Source organism: Naegleria gruberi (assembly GCF_000004985.1).
Source record: "Naegleria gruberi genomic scaffold NAEGRscaffold_8, whole genome shotgun sequence".
Classification (NCBI taxonomy): Eukaryota; Heterolobosea; class Eutetramitea; order Acrasida; family Naegleriidae; genus Naegleria; species Naegleria gruberi.
In genome coordinates, this window is record NW_003163319.1 from 185,740 (window position 1) to 205,583 (window position 19,844).

General features: G+C 33.3%; 13 protein-coding genes across 13 annotated transcripts; 6 read left to right on the forward strand and 7 right to left on the reverse strand.

The window, feature by feature from the left end:
• Positions 1 to 612: 612 nt before the first annotated feature.
• On the reverse strand, positions 613 to 2,751 carry NAEGRDRAFT_46697 (uncharacterized protein; the record flags this gene model as incomplete). The annotated part of the gene is made up of 1 exon (XM_002680829.1): positions 613 to 2,751. The coding sequence occupies one exon, from the start codon at positions 2,749 to 2,751 to the stop codon at positions 613 to 615; it is 2,139 nt and encodes a 712-aa protein (XP_002680875.1).
• A 215-nt stretch (positions 2,752 to 2,966) lies between these two features.
• On the forward strand, positions 2,967 to 3,594 carry NAEGRDRAFT_31091 (uncharacterized protein; the record flags this gene model as incomplete). The annotated part of the gene is made up of 2 exons (XM_002680657.1): positions 2,967 to 3,142; positions 3,336 to 3,594. 2 exons carry the CDS (start codon positions 2,967 to 2,969, stop codon positions 3,592 to 3,594), a joined length of 435 nt encoding a protein of 144 aa, XP_002680703.1.
• Positions 3,595 to 3,887: 293 nt separating this feature from the next.
• NAEGRDRAFT_63848 (uncharacterized protein) lies at positions 3,888 to 5,249 on the forward strand (the record flags this gene model as incomplete). Its single annotated transcript, XM_002680658.1, has 3 exons — positions 3,888 to 3,980; positions 4,158 to 4,376; positions 4,431 to 5,249. The coding sequence occupies 3 exons, from the start codon at positions 3,888 to 3,890 to the stop codon at positions 5,247 to 5,249; spliced, it is 1,131 nt and encodes a 376-aa protein (XP_002680704.1).
• A 74-nt stretch (positions 5,250 to 5,323) lies between these two features.
• NAEGRDRAFT_35538 (thioredoxin) lies at positions 5,324 to 5,711 on the reverse strand. The gene has a single exon (XM_002680830.1). It carries the CDS (start codon positions 5,688 to 5,690, stop codon positions 5,376 to 5,378), a length of 315 nt encoding a protein of 104 aa, XP_002680876.1. The 5' UTR covers positions 5,691 to 5,711; the 3' UTR covers positions 5,324 to 5,375.
• Positions 5,712 to 6,994: 1,283 nt separating this feature from the next.
• Positions 6,995 to 7,726, reverse strand: NAEGRDRAFT_63850 (uncharacterized protein; the record flags this gene model as incomplete). The annotated part of the gene is made up of 1 exon (XM_002680831.1): positions 6,995 to 7,726. One exon carries the CDS (start codon positions 7,724 to 7,726, stop codon positions 6,995 to 6,997), a length of 732 nt encoding a protein of 243 aa, XP_002680877.1.
• Positions 7,727 to 8,270: 544 nt separating this feature from the next.
• On the forward strand, positions 8,271 to 8,756 carry NAEGRDRAFT_63851 (uncharacterized protein; the record flags this gene model as incomplete). The annotated part of the gene is made up of 1 exon (XM_002680659.1): positions 8,271 to 8,756. The coding sequence occupies one exon, from the start codon at positions 8,271 to 8,273 to the stop codon at positions 8,754 to 8,756; it is 486 nt and encodes a 161-aa protein (XP_002680705.1).
• Positions 8,757 to 8,969: 213 nt separating this feature from the next.
• Positions 8,970 to 10,226, forward strand: NAEGRDRAFT_63852 (uncharacterized protein; the record flags this gene model as incomplete). The annotated part of the gene is made up of 1 exon (XM_002680660.1): positions 8,970 to 10,226. The coding sequence occupies one exon, from the start codon at positions 8,970 to 8,972 to the stop codon at positions 10,224 to 10,226; it is 1,257 nt and encodes a 418-aa protein (XP_002680706.1).
• Positions 10,227 to 11,252: 1,026 nt separating this feature from the next.
• On the reverse strand, positions 11,253 to 13,061 carry NAEGRDRAFT_63853 (uncharacterized protein; the record flags this gene model as incomplete). Its single annotated transcript, XM_002680832.1, has 1 exon — positions 11,253 to 13,061. One exon carries the CDS (start codon positions 13,059 to 13,061, stop codon positions 11,253 to 11,255), a length of 1,809 nt encoding a protein of 602 aa, XP_002680878.1.
• A 72-nt stretch (positions 13,062 to 13,133) lies between these two features.
• On the reverse strand, positions 13,134 to 13,686 carry NAEGRDRAFT_78581 (uncharacterized protein; the record flags this gene model as incomplete). The annotated part of the gene is made up of 1 exon (XM_002680833.1): positions 13,134 to 13,686. The coding sequence occupies one exon, from the start codon at positions 13,684 to 13,686 to the stop codon at positions 13,276 to 13,278; it is 411 nt and encodes a 136-aa protein (XP_002680879.1). The 3' UTR covers positions 13,134 to 13,275.
• An 82-nt stretch (positions 13,687 to 13,768) lies between these two features.
• Positions 13,769 to 14,305, reverse strand: NAEGRDRAFT_63855 (uncharacterized protein; the record flags this gene model as incomplete). Its single annotated transcript, XM_002680834.1, has 1 exon — positions 13,769 to 14,305. One exon carries the CDS (start codon positions 14,303 to 14,305, stop codon positions 13,769 to 13,771), a length of 537 nt encoding a protein of 178 aa, XP_002680880.1.
• Positions 14,306 to 14,483: 178 nt separating this feature from the next.
• On the forward strand, positions 14,484 to 14,852 carry NAEGRDRAFT_63856 (uncharacterized protein; the record flags this gene model as incomplete). The annotated part of the gene is made up of 1 exon (XM_002680661.1): positions 14,484 to 14,852. The coding sequence occupies one exon, from the start codon at positions 14,484 to 14,486 to the stop codon at positions 14,850 to 14,852; it is 369 nt and encodes a 122-aa protein (XP_002680707.1).
• Positions 14,853 to 15,165: 313 nt separating this feature from the next.
• Positions 15,166 to 15,812, forward strand: NAEGRDRAFT_78582 (uncharacterized protein). The gene has a single exon (XM_002680662.1). It carries the CDS (start codon positions 15,246 to 15,248, stop codon positions 15,798 to 15,800), a length of 555 nt encoding a protein of 184 aa, XP_002680708.1. The 5' UTR covers positions 15,166 to 15,245; the 3' UTR covers positions 15,801 to 15,812.
• On the reverse strand, positions 15,813 to 19,539 carry NAEGRDRAFT_78583 (protein phosphatase 2C). The gene has a single exon (XM_002680835.1). It carries the CDS (start codon positions 19,245 to 19,247, stop codon positions 15,837 to 15,839), a length of 3,411 nt encoding a protein of 1,136 aa, XP_002680881.1. The 5' UTR covers positions 19,248 to 19,539; the 3' UTR covers positions 15,813 to 15,836.
• Positions 19,540 to 19,844: the final 305 nt, after the last annotated feature.

The window sequence follows — 19,844 nt, forward strand, 5'->3', positions numbered from 1 at the left end:
TGTTACTTATTAATAGTGGCTGGCAAACCATCAAGAGAAGTAATTTATCAAACAAGTAAGTTGGCTATTTAATTTTCTCATTATTGCCTCAATTCCTTTAATAATCACTTCTTTGTGATTGTTTAAAACCGATTCCGAGAATTTAAAATTAATTCCATGATGAAGTTTGCTGATTCAATCAAAATTTAAAACTTTAAAAAAATGTTTTCAAGACTTTTTAATACCATCTTCCCAAGGTCGAGAGTTACCGGAAGACGTCCATTCCTTGCTGCTTCACTCCTTTTTGGTGCCTACATGGCTGCTACATTACCAGTTAATCGTACTGGTGGAGAAGCTACTGGTGCTGATATTGCACAATCTACACTTGTTTCCGATCAACTTGCTGATGATTCTACTAACGAACAATTCTCTAAGAATAATTAATAATTAGAATTAATTTTGCCATCATTTTACTATCAATTATCAATCAATATATTGTGCAAATTAATTTTCGGAATTTATGAAGAATTAATAGCAACAATTTACTTTTTGGAAATAACTCTATCCTTCTTCCCTATCCTTCTCCCTACCTCCCAATCATCAATGACAATAAAAAACAAATAATTTATAAATTTAATATTCTCTATTGAGGAAAGCATCAAGAGATAATTGTCTTGGATCATTGTTTGGACCCTTGACAGGTTTTACAGATTTCACATAAATAACTTCATCATCATCATCATCTGACATGTCATCAGCAGCAGTTGTGGAATCAGTCTTAGTCTTTTTTGAAGACTTGCTACTGTCACTTTCTTCAGATTTACGTTTCTTTGGAGATTTGGCATCTTCACTAGTGGAGCTCTTCTTTTTAGGAGAAACCATAGTTTCTGATGTTTTTCTTTTAGGGTTAGCAGGAGCTTCTGGATAAACACAATCTAATCCCTTCTTTGTGCATGTAAGACATGATGGAATATGTCTGCTACACTTCTTGTGAGATTTTTTGCAACAGAGGCAAGAAAAATATGACAATTGTTCTTCAGAATTCTCAGTTTCTGATGATGAACTAGATGCTGTAGATTTCTTATCTTTCTTAGATTTGCTACGTTTTTCAGAAGCTTTTTCTTTTTTACCTGCAGATTTCTTATCTTTCTTAGATTTGCTACGTTTTTCTACTTTTTCTACTTTTTCAACCTCACAAACAGATGTATCAAGTCCTCCAACCTCAAAATCCATCTCGTTTGGTATTGAGGAAGGAGTGGTAGAAGTTGGCGTAATTAAGGAGATGGTTTCAATAGCCTTATCAGCTGAATTGCTATCGGGATTTTTGGTAACATCCAAAGTAAGTTGTCCTTTTTCATGTTTTTCATTCTTTTTGGTTTTCTTTTCAGCTTTCTTTTCATTCTTAGTGTCAGATTTTTGCTCGGATTTCTTTTCAGTCTTGTCTTCAATCTTATCCTCCACCTTCTTTTCAGACTTATTTTCAGTCTTGTCATCTACATTCTTATTATCTTCATCATTCTTCTTATTTTTTCTATTTTTCTTCGTTTTTTTGTTTTCTGTTGTTGGCTTTTCACTCATTTCAACATCTTTTGTCTGTTCGAAAGGCTTTTCTTGTGGGCTTTTCACTGATTCTTGAGAGCTTATTTGAGAATTATCCTTTGAATTTTCCTTGTTCTTCTCTTTTTTCGACTTTTTGTCCTGTGTCGCCTTATTGTTTTGAGATGATTCCTTTTGCTCCTTTTGTACCTCTGTTGTTTTTGGTTGCTCTTTAGTTTGTTTTTCTGTGATTTTTGGTTGCTCTGGCTTCTCTTGAGAGCTACTTTGTAATGTTCCATTTGTTGGTTGAGTAACATGTTGATTTTCTATAGCCTTTTTTGATTTTTCATCCTTCTTTTGAAGATATCTTGGTTTATCCTTAGGCTGTTCCTTTGGTTGGATTTTTGGCTTTTCTTGTGAGCTTGCCACTGATTCTTGAGAGCTATTTGGCAAAATTGCGATTGGACTTTCTTGTTGTTTCTGTGAGGTTCCATTTGGTTGGGCTAGAGGTTTCTCTTGTGTAACTTGTTGGATAGTTGGTTTAATTGACTCGATTATATTAGATTTGGCTATTATTGGGGATTCCTTAGACAGCACGATAGCAGCTGGTTCAGGTTGTGAAATAGTTTCAGGCTTATTCTCGACGGAAGCAACAACTGGATTAAATTTTGCTTTGAAACTATTTTCTTTTTTGTCTTTCATTCTACCCTTCAGTCGGGAAACTAATTTGTTGAAGGTTTTGACTTGGCTTGGTGGTGTAGATGATGTTGTAATAATACTAGCATATGCATTTGTAGAGTTCGTAGCATTTGTATTTGAACAAGTTGTAGTGTTTGATGATTCATTAGAAGCTTGTTTAGGTGTTTGTTTTTTTGGTTTCTTCTTCACTTCCTCGGAATCTGATTCACTCTCATCGCAATACATTGACTCCCAATCTTCTTCTTCATCTTCCGAATCATGATTTATACTAAAATCCTCATCCTCTTCCTCTCTATATTCTGTTGGCCTTGAAATAATGTCATCTTCATCACTTGATTCATCCACAAAAAAATCATCATTTAATACATCGTCATCCTCCTCGTCCTCCATTAAATTTAAAATGCTCGGATCCAATAAATCATCACCATCATCCTCCTCGTAAACTACTACTGTCTTGGTCTTCCTTGGGGATTCAGCCTTTCCTTTGTCTTTACTGATTGTTTTACCGGAGAGTGTTTTCTGGACGGTCTTTGGCATTTTTTTTCAAGTGAAAAACCTCCAAATTTTGTTGGATTTTATTTAAGAAATTGCAAAGAACAAGAAACTTTGTGCTCTGTTACAATGAAAATAAATGTTTTGTGATGATGAAACAAATGATCCGAATGATGATGAAAATGTATTATTTAGTATTCTTCAAAGATTAAATATTTTGTTTATTATATTAAAGAATATTAATAATTATATTAAAAAAAATGTTGTACTCGTGTTGCATCTTTAACCGTTCGGGAGATTATATTTTTTATCGTGAGTGGAATACATCCGATAAATATAAAAAGCAAAGTGAATCAAAGCTCAAGTCACAAATGAAATTGATGTATGGTTTCTTGTTTTCCATGAAGAGATTTGCTGAAGGAATTTCACCAAAACCGTACGTTTTTTATTAGTAGTAGATTTTGTGGATGATCATTGAATATAATTATAATAATATTATTGTTATTGATAATTGGATGAATAATGTTTTGATACGGATCATGATTATTTAATTATTTAAATTTAAATAATAATATTTATTGTGGATGTTGATGATGGATTGGATCGGATGATAATTTCTATCAAATTAGAAATTCACAATTCCAAAGTTTTAAAACAAATAATTACAAGTTACATTTCTTTGAATCTCCCACTGGTCTCAAATTCATCTTAATGACAGATCCTAATGTTGGAAATATTGAAAATATCTTGCAGGAAATTTATTCAAAACTCTATGTGGAATTAGTTGTTTTCAACCCAGTTGAAAAGACACAAGATTTAATCACCAATACTCTTTTTGTGAAACATTTGGACAAGTATTTGAGCCAACTTCCATGGTTCTCCAATTAAAATTGTACTATAACATGATGAATTATGCACTCAACACAACACAGCCCCCTTCTTTTTTGACAATGTACAGACCAAACAAATCTCTATAAATTATATCACATCATACATTTCATCACTATTCTCAACAACTAGTCCATTAACTTACTCTCATTATTTCAATGACCAACTCTTCACGTGTTACATGTTACAAAATGTGCTGAGATGTCCAGATGAACTTCCATCTCCAAAATGGAATGCAATTCAACGATGCAGAGATCACTTCTCAACTCTCAAAGATTCAGCACAACAAAAAAATGAGCTTCTTTTCATCATTCTTCGGAGGGAATAGTTCTACCAACCAATCTTCGGATCCATTACAAGTTAAACTTAATGAATTAAATAGTAAGGTAGGTTTTAGTATGATAGTACAAATGAGGTGGAGATTTTTGTTCTGTATAATTGTATAATATTATACAATATTATTCTTTGCAATTGTTATCCTTTATTAATAATAATAATAATTGATATCGTCATCGTCATCATTGCTAATGTGTGTGGATGGAATTTTATAACGTTTATTTTAGGCTGATAAAGTAGTACCACAAATTGATAATAGAAGAACCATTCAGGAATATTTTCAGTTTGGAGCTAATCTGATTAGACAGGCTGGGCAATATAAAAAGAGTGAGGACTATGAAAATGCTTATATTTATTTGAAGGCCTTTGAAATTTTGATTTCTAATCGTATTCCTTATCATCCACAAATTGAAATGAGTAGAGCGGAATATAATTATAATTTAGAGGTATAGTATCAAACCGGGGTAATAATATTAATATATTTATTGAACTTTGTATAGAAATTGAAACAATTCCAACCAGAAATTGAAAAAATCAAACAACAATTGAAAGTCCAATGCACACCTCAACAAAAAACTCCATCATTCAATCCTTATTCGAATGAAACCAACTCCTATCCTCAACAACAACAACAATATCCACCTCAACAACAACCTCAATATTCGCAACAATACATTCAACCACAACAACAACAACAGTACAATAATCAATCAGGTAATAGAAAATCACTCCCTCCTCTTCCACCTAACATGATGACAACAAATAATACTCAAATTGTTTCAACTCAAAAGAGAAATCTACCACCTCCACCTTCATCTTCTTCAGGATTGACAAAACAAGAAGCTGTTGTTTATAACTCTGTTGGAAATGTTGTTTACAATGATAAATTCCAATCTGCTATGGGAAATCAAGTTGCCAACATGGCTCAAAATGAAAAGATCCAAACTGCTGTTGCTACAGGTGTTGCCACAGCATCAACAAACAGAAATATTCAGAGAAGTGTAGGTGATGCTATTGCATCATCGAGTGACAGCTATATGGTTCAAAGTTTGGCAAGAAATGAATCAGTTCAACAAACAGTAGGTGTAGTGGTTGCTAACACTGTAGGAAACAAGGAAGTTCAACAAAAGGTTGGCTCCTACATTGCTAAAGCAGCCACCAATAAGGAAGTACAACAAAAGGTTGCTAAAGGGTTCATGACTCTAGTCAAGGGCACAATCAAGGGAGGTCAAATTGTTGGAAAGGCAGCTATTGACGGAGGTAAAGTTGTAACTAAAATGGCCATTGAAGAAGGAAAGAAACAATATAACAATCAATAATAGATCATTGATTTTCATCACCTTTTCCATGCTACCCTACTAGATGTAATTTCAAAATAGATAAATCATGATGTACATTAAAAGAAAATGTTTATTTTCAATTCGGAGGGAAAATATTTACACAGCTTACTTGTTTTCATTGATAACATCCAAGAGGGCATTTGGGTTAGCACCGACAACAGACTTAATCTTTTGACCACCCTTGAAGAAGAGGAAAGTTGGCATAGCTTCAACAGAGTAAACTGAAGCAGATTCATCATTGATATCAACATCAACCTTCAAGAACAAGACAGTGGTGTGAGTCTTGGACCATTCTTCAATGGTTGGAGCAATTCTCTTGCAAGGACCGCACCAAGTAGCAAAGAAATCGACAACGACGAGTCCTTCGTGTCCTTCAATCAATGATTTCAATTCAGAGTGAGAATCAACTTGTTTGACCATTTTGTGTGTATGTAATATTTTTTTGTATTATTATTATTAATTGATTTCCGTTATGCAGGCTTAAGGATCTTTTAAGTCCTGACAGAGAGGCGGAAACAAGAACATGAAAATTTTAAAAATATGCTCAAGTACAATCAACGAATTAAACCGCACGATCGCAAGGATGTGCCGAAATACTTCCAACCGACCAACTAGTAAGCGTGAACGAACAAGTTCTTTTGGTTCATCAACACAATTGATTGAGGCACTAATTGGTTTTTCATTGTGTTGTAAAATTTACATTTATGAACCTTACGAAAAGAGGATTAGTACTTATTGCGTTATACTAGTCTGATTGAGGAGGTTTTAGAAGCAAATCACATTGTTTATGCTCAATAATTTTTTCAATGTTTGGTGGGCAATTCTAGAATTGCAGGAAAAAACAAGTTTCAACCATTTAGTTATAAAATTATAGAGCTAATTTCAAAAAGAAACTCAACTTCGATTTATAAGGTTGTCTAATAATAATAATAATCGTAAATAGTAGGAATAAACAATTATTGTCAATCATAATCTTCATACCATCGATAATAGGTCGATGCATCTCTTCTTCTTCTTGTACCTGGTTGAAACTCTGATAAATTCAAATATCCTTCATTTTCTCTAACTCGTTGAGAGGACGAAGAAGATTGTGATGAGGATTGAGATGAATCAAGAGAATCTTGACCCATTCTTTTTGCCTTACATACAGGGCAGGGAAAATCACTTTTGAATCCTTTCCATGTTTTTAAACAATCCGAATGAACATTAATTCCACAATTGCAACAATAATCAGCATCAGCTTGATCTCTCCTCGTTGTAAATTTGTCACAACAAATTGGACAAGTTGTGTGACTATTTAGTGGATGTCTTATTGATTCTCCTTTCAAATGTTTGTACTGAGATATCGCTTCAGTACTCGCAATATTTACAGAGGGAACTGTTGGGGGAGCTCGTTGAAAGATGCATTGCAGCTCACCCCTTAGTAATGCGTTTTGATAGACTAGATATGAGGTTGCATCAACCCTGAGCACTTTTAACATGATAAAGAGCTAGAGGATTATATTTGTGTTGGTAGTTGACCATTAAAACTTACAATGTGTTTGCACAAGTTACCACCTTCAAAATCTGGACAAGAACACGATGGTTCCTCACAAATTGAAACTGAATAAACATTTCCAGTCGAGCCCAAAACTACAAAATGTTCTTCAAATTCACTCTTAATCGTTCTCTCCACAAGAAATAATCTAAGAAAATTGAATATAGAGAAATAACATTGACAATTCTCAAACAATTTGAAAAACATACTTTTGTAAAAGTGCTCTTTCAATTCGTTGTTCAATTCTTGCTGGACATTTTGAAATAAATCTTCTCTTTCTCTTTTCTTCTGATTTTGGTGGACTGGTTGGCAGCTCAATTGGTCTTGATGTAATCTTTGGTGTAGATGCTCTTGGTGGCGACAGATCCTGAGACGAACTTGCAATACGAGATTCTGCTTTTGCTCTAGGAGGTGTCACTATTCCCAAATTATCAAAAATAGATGAATTCAGTATATCATCATCACTATCCTCCACTATTTCCACAATTTCTCTTTTAACTGATGAAGAGTTTTCCAATTTTTCCTTCTTAGTTGGTGAAATATATTCCGACTTGCATTTTTCCTTCTTTGTTGGAGTATATTTCCTCTTCTTTTCCATTACTTCCTCAATATCAACACTTCCATCACTGGCATCCTCATTCTCATTCTCATCATCATCATCACTGCCAGGTGCTGTTGTTGATTTAATGATGATGATTGGCTTATCTACTGTCACCATCTTCCGAAGAGAAGATTCAATATTAGCAGCAATTGCACTATTACTAGTAGTGGTAGTAGTGGTAATATTACTAGTGGTTGTGCTAACTATTTTCCTGTGGTCATTATTTTCCAATTCTTCTTGATAATATTCCTTAATCTTCTCAATAAGTTGTTCCTTTTTCAATGATGAACATTTTTTGTAAATTCCCAATTCCTTCATGTGTTCCTTCAGTTGATCCACTTTTAATCCCCACAAATCCAATTCGGAATGAAAATGGTGAGTTGACATGATGAATTTTTTTTTAATTTTTTAATTTCAATAAATTTCAGTAATATTTAAATATTAATCTGATAGAGAGTTGACATTTCAAGGAGCGAGTAAGATTTTTTGGTCTTATTACATTACCAACAATGAGATTCATTGAGAAACACAAAAGTTTGATTCCAAATAGATAGATATCAAGTCATCAACAGAAATAAACACAATAATACAGTGTACGAGTTTGACATTATAATAAATGTACTCCATTCTCCTCCCCTTACTGCTCAATAATAACAACTGACTCTATAATTGCTCAAAAAACAATTTTCACAAGTGAAATAATCATCTCCCTCACTCCATACAAAAATGGCACGCTCACATCTTGCTTTTGTGATCTGCAGTGTTGTTATCTTACTAATCTCCACATGTGTGAATGGTGGTGCTTCTGGTTTGTGGTAACAACGTAAGAATAATCAATATAGAACTAATTCTATTGGGTTCAATGGAAAACACCAGCCGTTTAGAAAAGTTCAGAGTAAGAGATGGTTTCAAATTCAATTCAAGTATTGAAATTACTCAAGGTCAACCCAGAAATTTGGTTTCTATGGATAGAGAAAATATGGTTGCCATTACTAACACTAAGAATGACGATGAGGCAAGCTATCTTTCAGTTGTCATTTTCAAGAGTGGTTTATTCGAAACTACTGAAATAATTCCGCCTAGATATCCACCAAACCTAGCAGGTTGTGATTTCCCATTGCTATCAGGCAGTACCACAAACTTCAAGATTGATACTTATGAAGTCGAAGTTTCCTGCACTGACAACATGGACAGAGTTTACAATGTTTTTACAACAAGTTATGTCGTTAATTACAATCAGGCACTTGCTGGCACTCAAGTCAAAGCAATACCAAAAGATTTTAGATTGGGTTTGACAAAGCTTTCAAAATCTCATGCCTTAATTGCCAAGAATATTCAAAATGGATAGGATATCATGTCTGAAATGGGCGAAACTATTACAACCATTCAATCTTCAATGGCAGCAAAGAGTTGTGAAATTATCACCTCTTCCAATAATATATTTTATGCATTTTGTTGGGATGGAATGGATGTTGTGAAAATTGAATCAAAGCAATTACCTATTGTTTAACAAAATAAAGTTTAATCTTAAAGTTTAGTTTACAATAATATTCGAAAAAAAATGAAAAGAAAACTTGAAAAGAAACAAGTGCTTGTGGGAAAGAAGATCAAAATGAAGAGCATTGAATTATTCCCTGATGATATTTGTTATGAAATATTAAAATATTTAAATTTTCAACAAGTGCTACTGAACGCATGTAAAATTTCAAAGCAATTTTACAGAATTTCCACCACAAGATATGAATTTACAATCAAATCGGAAGAAACTGCTGATGATTGGTTCAAATACAAAAGTATTTGGACTAAATTTGTTAAATATTGTGAAAAACACCATTGCCCCTATTTGAAGAATGTTAGAACATTGATAATTATTGACGTGTTGTTGGTTTTAGATGATGATGAATGGGAAATTGTTTGTGCAATGAAGGAATTGAGAGAATTGAGATTGGAAATTTTTATTAAAACTTTGGAAAACAAGCAAATTCAAATGTTGGCTAAACATTTAACAAAACTGGAAAAGATTATATTAGGTGGTAATGTTAGTGATGAAAATGTTCAACAATTTCAATTATTTCCAAATTTAACAAGTTTGAAAATACCACAGGGTCATATTACTAATTTGAAAAATATAGCCAAATTAGAAAAATTGACTGAATTGGATATTGGAGAATGTTGTGATATTGTGTTGGACGATGGTCTCAGTCCTCTGGCTTTAATGAAAAATCTGACAAGTTTGTCTCTTTCAAAAATTGTATTCGCACCTGAAGAGTACAAGCCCATCACACAATTACCTCGCCTTGTCTCTTTGGATGTGTCCTCTTCAGATAATACTGTTGAATCAATCAAGATATTGACAAGCTCACTAAAGCAGTTAACAATATTTAACATTAGCAACAATTTTCTGATTGGGGATGAAGCTGCTCGATTAATTGGAGAATCACTGAAACAATTAACATTTTTAAACATCAGCAATACCAATTTACAACCACAAGGAGTTAAATATATTTGTGAATTGACAGAGTTGAGACATCTTGAAATGGGAGAAAATCAGATTTTCGATCAGGAGGTGGTTTTCATTTGCAAATCAAAATTTTCATCCAAATTGACAAACTTGGATTTGAAAAATACTAGAATTTCAAAAGAATGTCTCAAATCACTATCTACACTCGACAATCTTCAATATCTTAATTTGATGTTTACAGAAATAGACAAATCCAACATTACATTTCCATTCAAGAAATTGAGATTCCTCACACTTAAGGAAAATAACCTAGATGGAGATGAATTGGAAGAATTGACCAATTTCAATCAACAATAATCCACACACATTTCAACAATTCAACAATTCATGGATGAACTTGATTAATTTTCATTACAAAAAAAATGGCGCAACATGAACTTGTTTCCTTACCCGATGAAATAATCATGGAAATTTTAACGATGGCCTCCGATAGCATTGGTAGTGTGATGAAGTTCGGAATGACCTGCACATCACTCTATGAAATAATAACTCAGAGAGGAACGCTGCTATGGACGAACGTTTTGGAGAGAATGAAGAGAGAAGATGGTACTCGTTTCAAGAAAAATGTCTTGTCCATTTTGGATATTGATCAACGGCACATGCCAGATAAATGTCAGCGATTGATGAAAATTGTAAGGCATCAGTATCGTTTTCAAGTAAAGAAAAGAATTGTTTCAAAAGTGCGAAATGAAAGAATTGTGCAAGAAAAGAAGAAGTTCATTGAGAATGTGAAAGTGGAGGATGAAATAATCAAGAAAATAATCAATCCATTCAAGGGGTCTATATACCATTTCTACTCACCTGAAAATTTCATTTGTGCAAGATATGGAGGATCTTTTGAACGATTTTTGTATTTTCTAATGTCTGACAAGTTGGCCCATTTTACAATGAAAGAGACTGTGGATCATTTATTCAAAAAGACAAATGCACATCAAAAACTGACTTTGAAGAATAGATTTGGAGGAAAGAGTTCAGAATTTTATAGTTGGGTTATGCTAGCATATAATCGTGAATATTATGTGAACCAACTTATTTCTCTATTGGAATTTGTAACCAATGTACAGGACGCTGTTTTTTTGATAACATTTATCTATTTTGAATGCCCGATTTATCATGAAAAGGTGAATTATCAATTTATCAAATCGTGGACTGGACTAACAGTAGATCAGGAAAAGGACGGGAACTTTCTTAAACATTTGAAAAATATTCTCAAAGAAAATCAATCTATTCTCAATCAAAATTCAAACATTATTTCACAAGCTCTCACTGAGGTTAAGCTCCAACTTTATGGACCAAAATTAAAGCATTAAAGAAATTATTTAATTACTCAATTGTACATGGAAGATTATTAATCTCGAAAACTCTCTTCATAATATCAAAGTGATATTGGATATTTGGATGTATATCATGAAAATACAAACCCTTATCAATGATCATATGGATAAGGTTTTTGTCTTGTTTTAACCTTTCGCTGGCATATCTTATTGATCTTGGATTGTTCAACACTGCCTTGTATACAATTTCTCTATCATCCCTTAATTCTGGATTCAAATACTCAAGCCATTCTCCCTGCTTACTCACCAATTCTAGTGCCAATAATCTTGGAATTCCATGTAAAGATTTTGCAGGAAAGTAAGTAGCGTCATCGATTGAAATTATCCTCAAAAGCTGGCCACATTTTAACATTTCATCTGAAACAAATACAATACTATATGGATCTATCTTAACAAGTTCTTTCATGAATTCCATATCGTTCCATAAATTTGGATCTATCATTTGTTGGAGTTTGTCATTGAGGATTAGTAATGGTTTTTTCTTTTTGAATAGTTCCTTAATAAGTTCTCTGTCCGATCTGTACTTTGCAGGTATTTCTTTGAAATGAATCAAGTATTGAAGAGCTGATTCTCTAGTGTCAACCTTTTCCAGATTTCTCTTTATAAATCCTTTGTAATTTTCAATGAATTCTTTAATTTCTTCTGCAGGATTGACTACTTGTTTACAGATGCTGTCAGCGAGAGATCCATTTCCAAACAAATCTTTCACAATTCTTTTAAAGTACTTATTGGTAAATTGCTTATTTTCCAACAAATCCTTATCCGACATTGATAATGGAGCTTTGAGTCCCAATGAGAGAATCACATCTGGATCCCTGCTACAATAGCAACTATAAGAAAAACCGGGCTCAATTTTGAGAGCCTTAATCATGAATTCCTTATCCTTTAACAGTTCCTTTCCAACAAATTGCAAAATATATTGTGGATGATTACCCATGCCTGTTTCTATTAATCCATAATCTTGACCAGATTTAATGGCAGCCATGGCAATCTTTGGATCATTCTTGAGATTATCAGTTGCATGTGCAATAGAATATGGATTTGAATTGACAGCTTGCATGACAATTTCTGGATCTGATTTAAAAGTATCGCTTGCAAATTTCAAAGCAGCACCATTTAACTTTACAGCCTTTGAGACAATTGACTTGTCATTCTTGAATTTCTCTTCAACAAATTGCAAAGCGAGTGGATTACTTTTGACAGCCATTAATACTACTGCCTTTTTGTTTCTCAATTTTTCACTAGCAAATTTGATACATTCTCCTTGTTTTCTAATGGCCTTTAACATGAGTTCTTTATCATCTTTAATCAAAGGTATCACCTTTGACCAGTCATGATCATGAATATGTGAATTCAAGTCTAATAATTTGTTAATGACATCTCTGTCATGTAGCAATTCTTCTGGAAGATGATCGAGAACCAATCTGTTCAATTTCATAATCACCTCCTTATCCTTCCTAAATTCCTCTGGCAAATGATCAATTTGAATAAATTCCGATTTTGAATCGAGTAATTTCATAATAAAATCTCTATCCTTAGTGGTGGATAACCTTTCTCTGAAATCCAACAATCCAATCCTATACAATTCCCTCAGGCATTCAATCTTGTTATTGGTGAATAAATAATTTTCGAGAGTTTTTTCCCTTTTATTACTTGTTGTGTTGAGAAATTGTGATGATGAGAAATTTCTAGTCATTGTAAATATTGACGATGATGATTTGAGAGTTTGAATGAATCCCGAAGATGGTGATGAACCCTGTAAGGAGAACAATCTAACCTTGTTAACAAGTTGTTTCATTTTTTTGTGTAATAAATTGATTGGTCAACTACAATGATAACAATAAGATAATCAAATTGATTATATCAGAATAATTTATTTAGCATGTGTATTGTTTCATCAAGTTACGATCTTATCTAACATTAAACCTTATAAGAGTAGGTAGGGTTATTCCTTTTCAATTTTGACTAATATATTTTGAATCAAAGACTCTAGAACAATAATATTAGAAGATCTAATCATCTTCGTCTTCATCTAATTTTTCACCAGCTGCAATCTTTCTGTCCTCCTCAAATCTCTGTTCAAAATAATCGGAAGGTGTATCACCCTTGTTTCCTCTATAAAACTCAGCTTTGAGAGCCATTCTTTGGAAAAAGTTATGATTATTCTCAGTGTACTTTAACTTTTCTTCCAATAGACAATGTTGATAATCTCTCCTCTCGGGAATGACACATCTATTATAACTCTTTATCTTGACGCATTCCTTAAATATTTCTTGTTTTGGTTGGCAAGCTTCACTAATCTTTCTTTCCAATTCTTCATTATCATCCCAATAGAACTTTTCAATAAAATTCATTTTGGATTTAATGTGTTTCTCCGATGTTGTTGTTGATGATGATGGATTATTGTTCTGACTTGAGGACATTTTTTCAAATTAAAATTAATAATTTGAAAAACTCTTATGATATTATTATTATTAATATTAATTGTTGTTGATAATATAAAGATTATAATTTTCTTCTCATGGCAACTGAAGCAATCAAATGAATAATTGGTAAAATACATAAACCACGATGAATTTGATACATTCTCGATGAGTAGAAAGTATCATCGAAGGGTTTGAACATATCACTCGGAAGAGGCTTATTATTCAGAGTGGCTTCATCATACATCCAAATATAATGTACCATCTTGGCTTTAAAAGAGGCCGATTGATGAGAGTTTGAACCATTACCAGCAACTCGTTGTCCATGCTCATTCAAGGCAATATTCACAGCATTACTAATTGGAAATTTGTTATCAAAATCGAAGGAAACAGTGGCTTGTCCTTGTGATCCCTTGTTTTCTCTTTCGACAGAGTTTTGTTTAAAGACGACTGGAAAAGTTGAGGGAAAACGTTTTGCATTCGGACCTTGTTGTTTTAATTGATCGAGGAAATTCTCAGTCAATACATCCATTCTCTGTGGATGTTGATAGAGAAAGTAATAAGAAACGAGTGGTAAACTACACGAAAGAAGAAATGAAGCTGATTTCAATTTGGACATTTTTTTACAATTTTAAGAATAATATTATTAAATACTTATCTATTAATATTTAACTTAATTAAACGAGTTGAATCTTGCTTAAAGTAATTCAGAGAGAAAACTTCCAGCTTTTGAAAGACTTCCAGAATTTTAAAGATTTGCTTGGCGCTAATTTTAATCGTTTTTAAATCAAAAAAAAATGAGCAACAACGATATTCAGCCATACCAACCAGTCTCTTACCCATACGTCAATGCACAAACCTTGAGAAATTATATCGGCAAGGAAGTAACCTTGATTGGTAGAGTTGTTTCACTTGTTAGCGATTCCGATGTTTTTGATGTTTTAACTCACGAAGGTACAGTCACAATTTACCACAATAGTCCAGTCTCTTTTGATGAGAACGCATTTGTTATGATTAGAGGACAAGGTGAAGATTTGAATGGTTCTCCTTCTTTGCGATCAACATTTGCTCAACAATTACACACAACCACTGATTTGGATATGGAAGTTTTTAACAATTTTATTCTCTTGGCCGAAGGAAAATTCAGAGATTTATTCTATGATTAGAGACTCTAGAACACTATTATTTAATTATATTGTAAATACACCAAACCATTTCAATGGACTAGGAGATACATTCAACATCAATTTGATATGCGAAAGTCTACCACAGAGATGTTGTTTTTGTAATAATAAATTATTAAATAATTAATTAGAATACCAATGATGTCTTTACTGCACATTTGAATATTCTCTTCATTCCGAGAGAGATTACACCATTTACATAATTGCGTTTCAATAATTCAATCGTAAATTTTAAGCAAGTTGAACAGCACAACAGAACTATCCGTTTTTTATTCAAACAAAAAAATCCTTAATTCCTTCAACAACCTTCTTCTCAAGTTGCTACTATTGCTGGAGAACGTATACGTTTGAATATTAGCATCAATTTTAAACAAAATGTCTAGTGGAGCCTATCATGTAAAGGTAAAAATTGGAAACTACAATGAGGAACAATGGGATCAACAATTTGCAAAGAAGGAGGCTCCTCCGAGATTATTAGGACTTCAACACAATACCTACCAAACAACCTATTCGACAGAACATTCAATTCATAATTCCCTCGATAGAAGGAAGGTTGAAAATCTTACTCGAAGTGTCAATGTAAATTCTCTCAAATTAAGGGAAAGTTCAAAAGTTACAGATGATAATCAACAAGTATTTTCAAAGGCCTTCCCAGGGCATCAACCAGAATTGGACCACAACAATAAGCAAGTACTAAACCAGGAGAGGAGTAATGAAGAGGCCTACTATCGTAGCACTTCTGCTGCCACCTATTCAAATCCTAGAAATTCTCCAATACCTAAAGAAACCCTCACTTATTTACCTCCAAACCAATTGAATGAATATAGAAAAACATGGACCTCGAAACAAGCAAGAGATATGCACTCAGAGTATCAGAGAGAGCATGGATCAGTAGCTGACAAAAGAACAGCCGAATATAATAAACGTTAAATGTAAAATAATAAATTGTAAAATATTTATTACAATTTATTGATCTGGTTGTACATAATGCAAACTTGCAATAATGACACTTACGTTGTCACCACTATTTCTATTGAAAATAGAATGATTTACCAAGTTTTTGGCAATGATATTGAAATCTTTAACTCGATGATGATAGTATTGTTTGTAAATATAATCAGCAACATCACTGTTGTTCATTACATCAAACAAACCATCACTAGCTATGACGATTAAGGTTGGTAAACTTGGAGTAACACTTGAAAACATTACATCCTTTCCATCTTTGTCATCCTTACGTTTTTCAACTACCTTTTTAGGTTTTTCCAAGTGAATCTTGTGCTTTACAACCTCAGGGAGAGCAACAACTGCTTGCTTTCTTAAATTAGTATTTTGAATTGGTTGAGTGAGACCAACATTGATTGCACCATTGGTACTTGTTGGATCTGGATTATTCTTTGCATAATAATCTCCAAATGTTCTAGAAACAGCCAATCCACAAACACGATTATTTTCAACACGAGATCCAAACATTTCAATTCTTCTCTTTTCTTGTTCATAGGTTGGTTTATGATCACTGGAGAGAGGAATAATCTTTGACAAGTGAATCATAAAAGCACGACTATCACCAACGTTTGCGCAAGTTACATAGTATGTATTGGCTTCCTCCTCACTAGCAGTGATAAACACAGTGCAGCCTGTTGAACCAGCACATGCCATAATACCACTAGTTGTTCTTGGAGAAGGAACACCCTTTTTAACAGAGAGATTGGTTCTATATTGGTCTATAACCTTTTCACGATATTGTTCATCAACCTTAATGAATGCATACTCAAGAAGATCTCTTCTGGAGAATATTGGCTCATGGATATTAAATACCAATGATTGATAATTTTCCAAGTGATAGATAAAGTTTTGATACAAATAGTCAGCACATTCAGCACCACCATGTCCATCAAATACACAAAGTACTGCAGCTTTTTGATTGTGGAAATTTTCAAATGACTTATTTACAAAATAAACACGATCTTCCATATAGTTTCTCTTTCCTCTTTCTTGAGCACAGCTGATAGCAAGTGGGAGTTGCTTCTTTTCAAAATCGAATATGGATTGTGATGGAGATTCTGTTGGATTTGCTGTGGTATTGTTATTGTTACCTGGAGTACTTCCTGGAGGAGGCATTGTATTTGGGGAAATGCCATGAGTCTTTTTCTTTGGTGTTACTTGAAGTGGGTCACGCCAAATAAAAGGAATTACACTTGTAGAGGCATTTGATTCAGAATCTGATTGGGATTGTTGGACAGAGGTGACATGGTGATTAAGGAATTTAAAGATGGATTGTTCAGCTTGTCTATAATAGTCCATTTGGGATGGATGTTTGAGAAGATTGAGATCTTTGCAAAGGTCATTACATTGATGTTTGGAGAAGAATCTCTTCACTTCTGTATACTCGGAAAAGTTGTTGCTGTCGTTAGATTTTTTAGATTGAGGAGAACTTGGCTCGGTCAACTCGGTTGGTGATTTGATAGATTTCTTAGCTGAGGCACCTCCACCATTATCAAATATTCTACAATCGAATTTTCCGAAAAGATAACTGCCATAACAGAACATTTCGTTTGCTTCAAAAACAAATGTTCCTTTAGATTCTAAAAAGATAAAATGGAAAAGAGATTCAGCAACAAAATTACTGGTATGTCTTGGAGGTAGGCAAGCCATCTTTTCACCATGTTTTTCATCAGTAGGATCGAGATATGGATATTCTACAAAAGGATAGGCAATTAAGGTTACTTCTTCAACATCAGGGGATGGTGTTACAATACTTGGATTAGATACAGCACCAGTCTTTGGATCATAATGTAATCTATATACATTGTAGAAAAGAGAAAAATTCTTTTGTACCTTAGAGTTATAAAGTTGTAAGTAATAGTTCAAATGTGTCAAAACATTGACTGGATCGTATTTTTGATGACGAGTGTTGATTCTTGTACCATGGAAAGTAAGTCCATTCATTGAAAGATCTTTGATAAAAACTGAATTAGGGAAGGAAGATGTCTTGGACGGTGTACCTGGTTGTTTTGTTTTAGAATCAGTACTCTTTTCAGTATTCTTACTCTTATCTCTATAATAGAGAACAATATCATGATAAAGTAATGAGTTTGCATTTGAAGGATTGGTCATTCCTGAGCTACTGTTATTGGAAATGTAAGTCATTACTTCTGAAACATTGTACTTGTAAATGTAATGTGGGTCATTACTAGTATTTTTCCAAAATGTATTATTCTTATTGGCTTCTGCTAATGAGGATGCAATTCCGCTATCTCTACTCTTACTTCTAGATAATCCAGATGGGATGGAAGTGGAACTGGCCAATGTATTAATATTACTTCCACTGTTAGAGTGTGAAAGTGTTGGATTACTTGTGGAATGTGAAAGTGGTGTTCCATTTTGAATTTGTAAAGCACTTGGTAAATATCCAATTTGTTGAAGTGGACTTCCTTCATAGCAAGGAAAACATACAGCTTTGGATTTGTATTCTAAAAATCCTGAAGAGCTTGATGTTGAAGAAATGTTGTGAAGACTCATGGATGGTGAAATTGAAGGGATACTACTATCACTCTCAGAACCTCCATTTGATTCGCTTGTAATGGTTGACAAATTACTATTTTCACTGGTGGATCGACTGATACGTTGCTCATCTTTAGCTTTTTTCTCTTGGTGAGCCATACATAAATGGTTTGTTAAAACACTAGGAACATTTGAAAAGTTTGTAAAGGTAAATGCCAAATGTTTAGATTGATTATGTTGTTGAGAATTGCTTGGAGGTACTAGAGGGCTTGCATCAATTGTAGAAATATTTGGAGTGGAGGTACTATTCGGAAGTGTCCCACTCGAAGAGGTTGGAATCAAAGGAGTTGAAGTACTTTTCACAATTGCAAATTGTGTAATATTATTTCCAGAAGTTGATGGAGGAAGGCTACTATTAACTTGATTTGATCCCGAATTTGTATTTGGGAAGGGTGATTGTGAGGAAGATGTAGTTGTTGGAGAAGCAGAAGAAATTGTCAATGATACTGGTTGATCCATCTTTAAACTACCTCTATTATTTGGAGTGGAAATAGTTCCCATAGAGGTTGTTGCAGTACCTCCAAAGCTTTTAGTTCTCGAGTGAAATATTGGCATTTTGTGCATAATCGTCTTGACCAAACCTTCAGATGATTGATTGGAACCTATTCCTTGACCTAATTGTATTGGAGGAGCTGTTGAGTTTGAAGAAGAAGAAGAAGGCGAAACAGATCCTTGGTTATTTCCCTTGTTCAAAATGATTGATGCCGTGCCTGACTTTAAAGAAGAAGTAATATTATTCATGTTTGGTGGAGGTGGCATTTTGAATTCTGAATTGTTATTTGATGATGTATTATTATTATTATTGTTACTCATGATGATACTATAAAATTATTATTCTTTGTTGATGATGTATTTTCTTTGAAGTGTAATAGAAGCTTATGTGCTCTTTGGGATAATGAATATTTGTAAAAATAGCAAATATCTTATTTCCGTACTTGTTAATTACAGAATATGATGATTACTCTAAAAACTCGGTAAATTGGTCTTCGATGATTAAATCATTCAATGTAAAAAGACCTGTAGGAAAGGTCCAGAAATGTACAAGTGTTTGGTGTTGGTGATTTTTTAAAAAAGAAAACTCCAACGGTAGAGTTTGCTGTATTTTTTATTCGAGTTGGATCTTTTATGGTAGACGCACCTTATTTATTTTATTGAGAAAGCTGCATAATCTGTCTGTTGAGAGTATTGATTGATCTTTCAGAGTATTGATTATTGAGTGACGTATTGCATGAAAATCAGCAATGTAGATTGAACCTCTCATATCATCCTAAGAATACTCCCTAGTTAATGATTGAATAGGTTTGGAAATCGCAAAAGAACTGTATAATACTATTATTACCCAAACATTATCTATTATGGTCGAATGATACTTAGGGAGAGTCAATGGTTTACTTTAAAATATCTATTAGC